Below are 13,670 nucleotides of genomic sequence, written 5' to 3'. Positions count from 1 at the left end.
GCTCCTATCATTAAACCAGGGAAAGTGCCTCTCCAGAATATGCAGCAACTATTACTGCCCTAGGGCATGGGAGGCAGAAGAGTGTTTTGGCCCCTCAAGAAGTTTATATGTGAATTATGGCTTGTGAGGCAGGGAGCAAGTCAGATAGTGATAGCAGTATTTGTATACTTGCCAAGCAAGCAGTCCAGGCCAGTTTGAAGGTTAGATACCAGGAGCTGACTAAAGTTGGGCTTGTTCAGTGCTTGGATTGAGCTCACACAAAGTCAAAATGTTACAGAAAGTGGTGCTGCTGATTCGGGAAGGAGCATTCGTCACTCATCTTTGTCTTGAAGCTATGTCACAGCATGATGCTATTGGGTACTGTGCTTCTGAAACCAGCTTCTTTCCTATGGTTCATGTAAACCTGGGTGCTGACCAGTAGTGCTCATTAGAGATAAGGATAGGATGCTTTATCAAAACTTAAGGACATTAACACAGTATTGTGGTGCCTAGTCTTCACCCCCCATAAACCTCAGTAGTTTCACTTGGTTATTTTGTTTCTTGTGTTAACTTGACCTGTAGTTTCTTGCTGAACACTTAAATGGTGGAATTATACGTTTGGAAGGAACATCAAAGGTCATTTAGTTTAACCAGTGCTCCTGTGATACCTGAAGTGAGTGGAAAGGAAGTAAGGAGTTAAATACAAGCTCATTTTGTGCAACCTCTTTTTTGTGTCGGGTACAAGTGCTTGCACAGGCTGGATAGCTAGTCTAGAGTTTTATATTGTCAACTGTCACTGGTACATAGATGCTGTCCACATAAGATCAGCAGCAAAGTCCTGGCTAGACTTCAAGGCATTTCTGCCCTTCTCCCTTTACCTGTTCCATCAGTTGTGGTATATGGAGGTGTAGGCTTGGAACACCTACCCCTGCTGTGTCAAGTAGGTGCATTAATGGCTCCTTGCCATCCACTTGCAGAGATATTCCATGGTATGACCATGGCCAGGATAAGGTAGCATTGTAGCAATCAGTGTTGTATCCTGGTCTGGACACTGATTTTGAGAAATCCAGGATTTTGGCTAAGGTCATATGTTATTGGTACTGGGTGGTTACAGGTAGAGACCATCCTGTTCACCATGTATTATTACCCTGAAACACCAGTATTTTGCATCATGCCCACTGTATGTAGAGTGGAGCCTTGACCCTTCCCCATCCCAGCTCCCCACTACTGCCAAGCTAACAGTGTTTCACATCCTCCTCCTTTCCCATGTGCAGTCTATGTCCAATTCCGCAAACAGTCCTTTTCCAAGCACCCTTATCCTGAATGTTTTATTTGAAATATTTAAATACTACAGCAGTGACTACACTAAAACTTAGGTAGAATAAAATAAAGATGGGCAAACTGCTAGGTGACAGCACAAAGCACCTTGGCAGTGGGAATTTGATGTGAGGGAGTAGGAAGTAGAGCAGGGTGGTCAATTATTTGGGCCCGCAGGCCACATAGGGAGTTTTGGTGAGCTGTCCTGTGTTGGGCCAGAACTGTGCCTATCTCCCTCCCCCACATACCTGTGCCATTCCTGGGCTCTGCCCTGGGCCCTGGCCAGGATGGGGCTGTGGATGGGTGGCAAGCAACTGGGAATGATACTGGCATGCTGGGCTGGGGTGGGGATCCTGGGCTAAGCAGCAACAGTCTGCAGAACCCAAACAGTAAGTGGCAGCTTTGGGCTTTGGTTTGGGTGTTGGGAGCTGAAGAGTTTTAGAGCAAGCAGAATGCAAAGGACTCCTGCCAGCTCTGCAGTCCCTGCAGGGGCTCACCTCTTTCTGCAGACACCCCGACTCCTGGCATAGCATGGAGCTGAGCATTAACCCAGCTTGAATGGCATTGGGAGAGACATAAACAGGCACCGTTTGCAGCCCTGGGGGCAGCTGAAGGAGTCTGAGAGGCAACAAAGGGCTGAATGGAAATGAAAGCTTTGTGGTGGGTTGGGACTTGGGAGGTAGCAGAGCCACTGCCAAGGTGAGAAGCAGTGGAAGGCCTGGGCTGTATGGAGGGAGAGCACAAGTCAGGCAGGGTTGCATGGGGCACATCGGATGGTAAGTGCACAATGTTAATAGGGGCAGTCGGGAGCAGCAGCTCTGCAAATGCAGCCAGTCACTGCTGGGCTCCTGTCCCAAGGCACCCAGCGTGGGGTCGCGCCCTGCAGCCCATGTTGGGCTCTGATGCTCTTCCCTCTGATTGCTGGGGCAGGTGGGTGAGAGTGGTGCCTTGGTGCTGGGGCTCTAGCTCAGAAGCCAGCAGTTTTTTTAACTGAATATAAGCCTCCACTATTTTGGCAGGCATGTCTGGTGCCATTGATTATCCCAGCTTGGGCTGCCCTCTGCATCTGGGCTGGACAGGACTGAGGAACCTGTAGCGGGCCAGACAGAATCCCTCAGCAGGCTACTGTATTTTCCCATCCCTGCAGTAGAGGCTACAGTTGCATTTTTTTACACACTTTACTGGTTTCTGAATTAACTGCCTCAACTGAGCAAAGAGATGTTGGCATTATTCTACCCAACACCTCCACTTAGTGTCCTGCTGCATTCAAAACAGCAAACAGGGTGATGAGAAAGAATGGGATGAAAAAAACCCACAGAGAATGTTAAACCACTGTAAATCAACATTAGTGATCACTTAAAGTATTTGTTTAGCTCTGGCCATTACCCTATCTCTAAAATAATGTTAAGGGGCTTCAGAGATGGAGCACGGTGAAGATTAGAGGCCTGGACATATTTGCATATGAAAAGAGAGTGAAAAGATGAGGGGTGTTCACTTTGAAGAGGAACTTTCTAAGAGTGCACCGAATTATTTATTTATTTATATGGAATACAGCGACCAATAAACAACCAGAACAACCTATAAAAATCGGCACTGAGGAATAAGGCGAAAGTGACAGTTTTAGATTTGATATCCATTGCAAAGCATTGTCAGTAGCCTGGTGCTGGTCTTTAATGCAACCATTAAAATGATGACTAGGTCATTCTTCCATGAAGTGTGCTGTAGTTTGGATTTCTCCACACTCAGACTTGGGATCTTTAATAAAATTCCATTTATGTAGTAGGTAGTTGCATCTGCCTTGGCCAATACAAACCCTGTTCAACATCCAGTGCTGCCTTGGTAAAGCAAAGCCAGGGAGTTTAGATGTGGGGTCCATGATAAGAAATTTATTAATGATGTCAATTGTTCTATTGCTGGATCCATTTTTCTTTGATGTCAAATTTTTCATCATTCTGTTCTTTTTCTGTACTCCAAAATGGCTTTCTTGATCTAAGCTTTGGCCTAGGGGGGTCATTAAGTTCCTCCAAAATTGATTCTGAATTGATTGTAAGCAGTTTTTTTGTAGACTCTTAAAGTAGCTTGTTTACGTCAAAGATCAGGAGGTGGGATGTGAGAGAGAACAGATTGCCAAGGAATAGGAGTGGATCCGCAAGTACCTGTTATGAGTCTCTTTGTTTTATTCAGCCAAAAGTAAATCAGGTTGGTACAGGTTCTGCTGCGCAAAATTGGGGCATAATACTCAGCCGCTGAATAAGCAAGGGCCAGCACTGATGTTCTGAGAGCTTCAGCATCACTTCCCCAACTTGTACCAGCCAGTTTTGAGATGATGTTATTATGTGTGGCAAGTTTGTTATTTCTACATGATGCCTATAGGTGAGACTATGGTTGAGGTGGATTCCTAAATATTTGGGGCTGAATTCATCATTGACCCAATTGTAAAGGTAAAAAAAAAAAAAAAAAAAAGGAATGGTCTACAGAAGATAGCTAGGCAGACCTGAGTACTGTTCTCAAAACACAATAGGCCCCTCAGGCCCCTGGCAGACATCAAAACAATGGCAGGATTGGAATTGGAGGAATTTTATGCACCCTTCTACATATTATGCCGCCTGCCATGCCAGATGTGCATAAAATTCTTCCAATCCCAACTATGCTATTGTAGAGTTGCCCCAAGCCCAATCCTTCAGATTGGATAGAGCAGTAATTCCCAACCAGTGTGCCATGGCACAGAAGTGTGCCATCAGAAATGAACAGATGTGCCATGGAATTTTGCCATGGCAATGAGCTACGGTAGGTATGAGGATGGGGAATGCCTTAACAGGTGTGCCGTGGAAAATTTATATTAATGTAAGTGTTTTGGGCTGGAAAATGTTGGGTAACACTGGGATAGAGTATGGCTGTGTCCCAAATTGAGGACTGCCTCTAACCCCCAGCAGGTTTCAGACCTGGGACTGACCTGGGCTGGTCCAATAATCAGCTGATTGTTGGATCTGGCCCTGGCAGTCCTGGTGTCAGTTTTGAGACCCCACACTTTCTGGGAACAGTGTGACAATCAGTTGATTGTCAGTGGTCCCAGCACTGCCAGCTGCATGTGCAATTTTCAGAAGTCCCAGGACACTCAGATCCAGGAGGCTGTCTCACATCTTGGGGTCCCTGTGGCTAACTGCCTGCAAACTGCCATTTTAAAGTGCCTTGCCTTGCAGCTTCCTTACAGGAGGTGCAATACAAAGCAGGAAAGGCTGATGGGCCCAGGGGCTGCCAGGTTTCTGGTGGGAGGGCTGGGGAACCTTGAAACCCATTTTCACCATCTCGACTGAGGCTGTTCTGGTTCCAGTGCTAACCCCCAGCCCTGTACCAGCACTAACATCCAGCTGATTGTCACTTTATCAGATAGGTGGTCAGTGAGGTGGAGGAGGGAGCAGTGCATTTTGGGATGTCAGAGGACGCAGCAAAGACCATAACCCAACCTGTGACATGACAAACATTCAATTTAAAGCTTGATAGAAACCAGCAACAAAATGTTCTGCATTTTTCAAGCAACATTTTTCTGGCTGCGGCTATTTTTATTCTGCAATAATTACTTTGGACATGTAGCATGTATAAATTTATTGTGCAATTAAACTAGTTAATTGCACAACATATGGCATATGTATCAGGGGCCTCAATTATACTGAAAAGCTGAAAATATTGGATATTTGCATGAATAAGAAATGCATTTGATTATGTTAGGTAAGATGCAATGAATTGTGCAGGGGTATACATCTTTCTCCTTTCCAGGCATAGATCAGCCCCTAACCCAAGAGGTTGAAAAATAACTTCCCTATAAACAGGCCCTCCCATGGTTTCTGGCTTTGGGATTGGACACACCTTCCGTTGAAGTGTCTGGTACTGGGCATTGCTAGGATCAGGGTAGATTGAGCACTGGTTTGATCTAGTCTGGCAATTCCTATATTTATTCCATTAGGAAGGACTATAGTCCTATAGTGTCAATCCTTGCAGCCAATCCAACATTTTACCATGAAACAGGATGGCATGAATACTGTGAATGATATTGTGAGTGCTTTCTCTCCTCCTTCTATTCTCAGACTCCAAATGTACAGGATCTTTAAACCCATACAATTGACATGTAGTGATGGGTTTGTAGTTAATTTGCTTGAGTTCTGGGTAAAAAAGGGGCTGTGAAATGCTTGGGAGCAGCTTTGCTTTGAGCATAGGAAGACCTTGAAAGTTCTACTGCTCGTATTCCTCCGCAGAATCTTGATGTGACACAGGCCCCCGGTACCTACCCCTGGAGAAGCCTGGCATTGCCCTGAGATGATTTGGAGCCATGTACAGGGCTCCCATTCCTGCCCTGCTTTTTGTTTGTTTATTTGTTTTTTTGGCCCTGGATGGACTTTGAGCAGCTGTTACCTGTGTACCTCAGCAAAGCACTGTCACATGGGTCTTGCCAGTTTTTCTTAGGTGGTTTGCTATAATTCCCCTCTACCTTAGCTTAGGTGTACTGGTGTTTGATTGTAGGTAGACATTGGACCATTTGCTTAATTAGTGGCACCAAGAAAAAAAAAGTGCCATTTTCTTGTATCTGCCACTAAAAATAGTTTGGCAGAATGTTTTTAAAAAGTGTGTAGTGTGGTGGAAAGCAGGGCCTTGAATTACAGTTACATGGCCATAGAAATTACTACAGAACTGTGCTGGGAAATGTAAACTTTTGTTTCTAACCAAGTAATTCTCTCTGCCTTGTGGTGAAGAAAACTTTCAAATATGCCCAGTGCAGCAGTTGCAGCAGCTGTCCTGATCGCACTGGATGGATGAGACCAGCAAGGGGGAAAATTCTGTGGGCTGCATGGGTTCCCGTATTTACTGGAATCCAAGACAATGTTTTTTTCCCCTCCCTTAATCAACATAGGGGAACAAAAAGCCTTGTCTTAGATTTGAGTATGGGGCCATGCCAGAACCAAAGCTGCCACCATTACTGCTGCTTGGCTGGGACTGGAGTGGCTCATGTAGTGGGGAAGGGAGCACGCAGCAGGGGATTGTGGTGCTTCCCATGCAGTGCGGAGAGGCTGGGAGAGGACTGCAGGGTAGGGGGAGAAATGGGGGAGAGTGTACAGTATGAGGGAGGGTGGGAGGGTGGATGGCACATGGGGGAGACTGTTCAGCATCAGGGGAGCTGCTCTGGCTCTAGCCCTAACTCAGGCCAAAGCTGCTGCCAATGCCAGGCCAGGCCAGGGCCGGAGCCACTACATGCTCCATGCCCTGGGCTGGGGCTAGAGCTGGAGCCAGATCATTCCCATAATGTAAGCAGCAGCGGTGGGGGGCAGGTGGTATGTGGCAGGAGGGACAGGTGTCGGTGGTAAGGGGTGAGAGTCAGGCTGCTGGCCTCCATGCCACTTGTCTCCCACTGCTGCTTTCCTTACCACAACAGTGGGTGGGACACATTTAAGATGACCCTCCACTAATTATATTCTATACAGGTAAAACTATAATTACTGGGGGGTTGTCTAAAATTTGAAATTGTCTTGGATTCACGTAAATATGGTCATTGGGTCTAATATGCAGCATGGGGTACAGGGCTTTACCTGAAAATAATAGGAGCATATTTTTCCTTCCAACATAAGGAGCGAGAGAAGCTGGCAGAAGGCATGATGCTGAAGGATAGCCAACATGGTTTTATTGCAGGCAGGTCATGTCTGACCAACCTCGGCGCCTTCTACGATCAAGTAACGAACCGCTTAGATGTGGGAGATGTGGTTGATGTCATATACTTGGATTTTAAAAAGGCCTTCGATATGGTCTCCCATGATGCTCTTATAAAAAACTGGGGGATCATGGGCTAGTGGAGTCCATGGTCAGGTGGGTTGGGAACTGGCTAAGGGGTCAAACCCAGAGAGCGTTAGTGGAAGGTTCTGTATCGTCTTGGCGGGAGGTGGCCAGTGGTGCCCCGCAGGTTTGGGTTCTTTGTCCTATGCTGTTCAACATCTTTATCAATGATTTAGATAAGGATGTGGAAAGCATGCTGGCCAAGTTTGCAGACAATACTAAGTTATGGGGAAAAGCGGTCACACTAGGGGGTAGGAGGCAGATGCAAGCAGACCTGGACAAGCTGGAAAGGTGGGTGGAGCAGAACCAAATACAGTTCAGTGACTATAAATGCAGAGTGCTTCATCTGGGGGGAAGTAACCAGCGACATGAATATAGGTTAGGAAGAGATATCTTGGCCAGCATGATGGCTGAAAGGGACCTCAGGGTTATAGTTGATCACAGGATGAACATAAGCTACCAGTGCAAAGCTGTAGTCAGCACAGTTAATAGCATACTGGGATACGTTAGCCGATGTGTCATGAGCAGAGCTAAGGAAGTGATACTTTCTCTCTACTTGGCACTGGTGAGACCCTAGCTGAACTACTGTGTCCAGTTCTGGGCACTGCACTACAAAAAAGACGAGAATCTTGAAAGGGTCCAGAGAAAGGCCACAAGAATTATTAAGGGCCTGGAGGACAGACCTTATAAGGAAAGGCTACAGGATCTGGGACTGTTCAATCTGGGGAAGAGAAGACTGAGTGGGGACTTGGTGGCCATGTATAAGTATGTAAGGGGTGAATATAGGGATCTGGGAGAAAAACTGTTCACTAGGGTGCCCCAGGGGAGGACAAGGAACAATGGCCATAGACTGTTAGGGGATGGTTTCAAGTTGGATATAAGGAAGAACTTCTTTATGGTAAGGGTGACCCGAATCTGGAATAGGCTTCCCAAGGTGGTGGTACAGTCCCCAACCCTGGAAGCCTTCAAGAGGAGACTGGATAGACGCCTTGCTGGGGTAATTTGATCTTAGCAGTATTCCTCCCTAGAGCAGAGGGGTTGGACCCGGAGATCTTCCGAGGTCCCTTCCAACCCTTAATTTCTATAATTCTATGATTCTATGTCTCCTATATAAAGATGACACCCTGACTGCAGCCTGAATTACTGTGCTGCTACCAGCCAGCTCCAGTTAGGATAAGTTTTCAGAGCTCTAGAACTCCTATAATGTATCCATTTTTAGGTGCCTTTTTGAAAACAAATCCTTTGCTACAATAGCATTTATTTATGAAGAAAACCTCCAAACCCACTCAAAAAAAACTCTGTTACAGTGAAGTATAGAAAAACCTTTACATTCTCTAAGTTACTGCCAACTACTGAAGGGCAAACTGCTCATACTCATGATCTCCCTGCGAATTTAATCCAACAGCTGTTAACATAGTTAATGGCGACCTGTGCTCCAGAAGACTTTGTGTATATGAATTTACAGGAATTAAAATTGTGGTTAGTCAGAATGAGGGTAATAAAAAACCCAAAGTGCCAGCCAAGGTAACTTTGGAATGAGTAAGCTGTCTATCCTCCTCTTCAAGACATGTCACTTTTGCCTGGCAATGTTGGCCAAAACTGTTTTACCAAGGGAAGTTAGAGTTCCTATTAAGCTCCCATTGATAGCAAAAGCCTTATGGTAGAAATTGGTTGTATTTTTCCATATTGAGGGACCATCCTCTTTGTGTAATGCAGTGATACAAAATGGTGTTTGTGGAGTTATGAAAAACTTGCCTGGTGTTCTAGGAAGTATGCTGAATCTTTCTTACCCTGTCCCTAATGGGGAAAGAGCTCTTTGTTTGTGGGGATTGCTGTACTGATCACTTAAGCCTCCACACGTAGTCTTTATCAGCTGTGCATGGTGCACACATTTCCCTGGGAGAATGGCAAGTGATGTAATCCCTTCAGAAGAGAGATGGGGAGGTGAAGGGATGTGCCCAAAGCTGGGGAGGGAGCACACATGGGAGTCTGGCTCCCCAAATCATGCCCAGACTTCTCTTCTATTTCAGCCTTACTCAGTCGGTTAGACAGTGGTTTCCTTGGGCAGCATCCATTCCTTCGCCTGAAAAGTGCTTTGTTCCCCTGTGGCTTGCTTTAATCAATCCTTGCTAATCTGTAACTCTGGAAAGGCCCTGTACATTTCCCTGTCCTCAACACCATTTTCTCATATCCTGTTTCAGTATTTTCCATTCTCATTGTGCTCTTGCCACTGGATGGTCATGGTGAACTGAACAAAAGAGTCAAGGGCCAAATAGCTCAGCTTTTCTGTGTATTACAAGGGGGGGGGGGGGGGAATTAGCACTACTACTGTCCACCAGATAGTGCTTGGGGTTCGTTAAAGCACAATTAACCCTTAAATGGAACGTGAAATATGAATGTATACAAGTCTGTGTCCTACAATCAAAGTCTTACTTAAATGCAGACAACTTGGTGTCTTAAAATCAAAGTCTCGGACAACTCGTGTCCTAAAATCAAAATGCAGACAACTCAATGTCTTAAAATCAAAGTCTAACAAGTGTTGTCTTGGCAGTTTCTATATTCAGAGAGAGAAAAACATTCAGTACAATAATTTCACCCAATCCCAGATGTTACTTTGCTCAACAGAAAAGATGGCCACTCAGTTCCTAGAAGCAAAAGGTACGTCATGGGCTAGAACAGTCTAGACAGATGTTGAAGGCTGAACTTATGACAACGATGAACTTTCTTGCTCCCCCTTTTTATGTTTTTCTTCAACTTTACTCCTTTGACTCTTTACTTTCAGATTGGCCTCTCTGCAGCCAACATACTGTTCATCTTTTATCCCATCAGCATATACTTTTTGTCTAACAAACCCATTACAAGCACACCTCTTAATTTGGCCTTTTTTCGGTGTCTTACTTTGGGCATTGTCCATTGGTCTCCCTTAGCACCTTTCAGTAATATATCCAATTCAGTCTTTCCTCTGATTCAGCTGGTTAGTGCCAAGTTCAGTTAATTGGAGCTAGTAACAAGACCATTGCTATGTTATGTTGAAAGAACTTCTGACAGTGATAAAAAAAAAAAAGAAAAGATATAATATAATGAGCACCTATGTGCTCTACAAAAACAACTCACGGCCAGCTAATAATAAAAAACAAAAGTTAATAAGAGCAGAACTTAAGCAATGGTTAAATAAGGCTAAATATAAACTGTACTATACGCAGGTGCAACTTCAAAGCATTAAACATAACAAGCTACCCTAAAGGGGGTGTGTGGTGGGGGGTGGGGGGGAACTCTTATTTCCATTGAGGAACTTTAGCTTACAACTTCCTTCCTTGTGTGGAAAAGAGAGATCACTGAAAAGCCTGTGCAGGACATGGCTCTGGAGGAGGTATCAGTTACTATTTGGTGATACGAAGGGAATGCTTTCTTTCTTCCAGCGTGTGTGTGTGTATAGCTACTGGAGAATATGTCAACAGGACGAGAACTTGCATTCTTTTCTCCTGTGTGCTCTCTCAGCCACTGGGCAACATCTAGAAAAATGTTGTAACCAAGAGTGTAAGTAACCAGCCCTAAACCCACTTAGAGTAGAGACCTGTACGGGGAAAGGCCTGTTCAGACCAATAGAACTTTCAGCTAGCATGCATCCTGTTTCTTCATTTTCAGTGTGCTACTCTCATGCCAGTATATGTTTACTCCTCTGTACTCTGCTTCTAGACTGACTGAATATGACTTTGATGGCTCTGGAATCAAGTTGATGCATGGTCACCAGAGTTTTGTGGGAACTGGCTGCTCTTGCCCCATAGATGGGGATCTTGGCCTTTGTTTATCATCGTATGGACTCTCTTCACTCCTATTTCCCCTTAGATTTCAGGTACCGAAAGCAGAAGGACTCTGTACAAGGCAAAGGCACAGGGCTACGATTGAGAAGCAGGCTTTCTCCATCCTCTCTGAAGTCCCAAGGGCGCCCAGATTTCCGAAACGGCTTCCTTCTTGATCACCCAGACAACTCCTCCATCCAGGAAGCACTAGAGAAACCATCAGGAAAACGCAAATGCAAAACCAAACATCTGGCAGGGCTCTGTGAGGAAGGGAAGGTATGATTCAGGCCTAGGGACAGGATTCATCAAGGCCCTGGACAGACATAACAATTGAAGCACTTCAAAGAGCAAGCAGGCAGGTGTACACGTCCTTTGCAGCACTCTGAAAATGGCAGAAGGGCTCCAAAAATAACCCTTGAGGAAACTCTTACTATTCAGAAGTTTATTACTTTGAAACACTTCCTATTACATGTGCACACTCTATGGAGCATGGTAGAATGGCTCTGCTGCTTCATCCCCTCCTTTGCTCAGAGGAAAGTGAGAAAAGTAAGGCAGGCTGTCAATGAGTGCTCTGCCTCTGGTCTCCCTGCCTCCTGACTCCCCCGCACCACCACTGGAACAAGTAAATCCCAGAACTGGGAGACCAGAGGCCTCTTGTCCCCTGTTTCTCTCTTGGTTTGATGAAAAAGGTGCTCTGGGAGAGAGGGCAGAGAGAGCATGGAGATTGCTCACCGACAGCTGGCTCTGCTTCCCCTCAAGAGACTGGGGCTGCAGAGTGCTCACAGAAATTGAGTGAGCCATTGATCAATGAGTACTCTCTTGCATGCTCTGCATTTTCTCTCCCACAGCATCTCTCCCCCCACTCCATGTAGGACTCGATAAAGTCCAAGAGTAGGTGTGGGGTCATTGAGATTTCTGTCTCCCAGTTCATGGGGGAAGTGCTCCAGCAAAGTGGAAACAGCATGCAGAAGAGAGCACTCACTGACAGGTGGCTCCACTGCAGAGTGAAGGCTTCACTGCACAGTGTTCATGGATGGGGGCTTGCAGGGTGCAGCAGCTCTCTGCCACACCCTGGCTGGAGAGCACACTGCTGCATGGAGCTGGAGTGATTTTCAAGCACTCCAACACAGCAGAGGCTGTACCTCTGTGTGCAGCTGAAGCACTCCATTTTTTTTTAAGTGTTTCAAAGAGCAGCTGCTTTTTGAAGCACTTCAGATGTTATGTCTGTCTCTCCATCAGCTCACCATGCACAGGGCAAGTGGTTCCTATGGCCAGCCTTGTCCAACTGTGCTGAAGAAGCTTCTTTCATCCTTTGTTTTCTAGGTGAAAGGGCGATGGAATCAGCCCAAGGTGCGCTCTCTGAAAAAGTCCCCAGAGCTCTGGTCACTCTGTAAGTCACAGCGGGTCAGCCCAGAGAGCTCCTCTGAACTACCCGTATCTCAGCATGTCCCTCCTGAAGCTCGGCGGCTGATTGTAAACAAGAATGCTGGGGAGACTCTCCTTCAGCGAGCGGCACGGCTTGGCTACAAGGTGAGTGCTGGATCAGAGGATGTCTCTGAAGATCACTGCTGTCTCCTCCCTGTTCACTGCTGTAAGTCTGAGTGGCCCAGGCCCCTTCCTTTTGGTTTATCTGTAACCAGGCCTCTCTGGTGTTTATTTCTCGAGGATGTGGTGCTGTACTGCCTCCAGAAGAAGAGCAGTGATGTGAACCACCGTGATAATGCTGGTTACACTGCCTTGCATGAAGCCTGCGCACGAGGCTGGATTGATATCCTGCACATTCTGCTAGAACATGGAGCCAATGTGAACTGCAGTGCCCAGGATGGCACAAGGCAAGGTGGCTTTCAGCACTGTTAACCCAGAAGACGGGGGCAAGACAAGAGATCCTAGAGCCAGGGCAGCAGAGTTGGGAGTCTTTCAGGAAGTGGTGTTAAGCTGGCTTGAGGCAGCAGTGCCATCTGGCAGGAAGTAGGTTATTTGATCTATGAACTCTCCAGCTCTCTTTGTCTTTTGCTAACACTTTCTTCCCTCACCAGGCCTGTGCATGATGCAGTGGCAAACGACAACCTGGAAACCATGTGGCTTCTACTTTCATATGGTGCTGATCCCACTCTTGCTACCTACTCGGGGCAGACAGCCATGAAACTGGCCACTAGTGAAGTGATGAAACGCTTCCTTAGTGGTAAGTGCTGAGCCTTGGGGCATCCTAAAGACTAACACTTACTGAGATCACTTCCCCCCGGAGATTAAATGTTTTTCAAGCAGGTGGTGTCAAATATAAAAACTCACATCTATGTTCAGGGCCACAGTTAGGCATTAAGAGTCAGAAAATGCCAGCACACTGATGGAATGGGCAAGTATAACTCTTTCCATGGTGCCCATGGCTTTACAATCCAGGCTTTAATCACTGAATGACTTGGAAAGCAGCATATAATTACATATAGTGCAGGAGAACCCAGATCATTCATCTCCAGTGATTCGCAACCCGCTTAATTCACATCAGTTTGCCAAATTAAAGACCTACCGTACTGCTGCTGGCTGTGACTTTTACCTCTAAAGATGCTTCTTCTCTGTTCAGCTGGACCTCTGCCATGGTCCCATACAGCTGTTTGCTGCAGCTCTATAAACCCCTGGGCAGATTGCAAACCCTTATCTAAATGAGCAGTGTATCCCAGTTCTACTGTATAGAATTCCTTTTCCAGTTTTAGGTGCACAATCCAGGGACATCTATGAAAAACTCAGAACACGTAACTAAAG

The 13,670-nt window shown here is 46.0% G+C and overlaps 1 protein-coding gene across 1 annotated transcript in view; it reads left to right on the top strand.

The window, feature by feature from the left end:
- The window catches only part of BCORL1 (BCL6 corepressor-like 1), a 50,877-nt gene that overhangs the window by 17,177 nt on the left and 20,030 nt on the right, over positions 1-13,670 (top strand). The window contains exons 7-10 of the mRNA XM_019521149.1: positions 10,960-11,189; positions 12,237-12,443; positions 12,579-12,745; positions 12,950-13,095. Of these exons, the coding sequence (XP_019376694.1) occupies positions 10,960-11,189; positions 12,237-12,443; positions 12,579-12,745; positions 12,950-13,095 (750 nt within the window). The remainder of the gene's footprint in view (positions 1-10,959; positions 11,190-12,236; positions 12,444-12,578; positions 12,746-12,949; positions 13,096-13,670) is intronic.

The sequence above is a fragment of the Gavialis gangeticus genome, unplaced genomic scaffold (genome assembly GCF_001723915.1).
Source record: "Gavialis gangeticus isolate Ggan-Ray unplaced genomic scaffold, GavGan_comp1, whole genome shotgun sequence".
Taxonomy (NCBI): Eukaryota; Metazoa; Chordata; order Crocodylia; family Gavialidae; genus Gavialis; species Gavialis gangeticus.
Note: the sequence above shows the minus strand (reverse complement) of the source record. Positions and strands in the feature narration are given on the sequence as shown.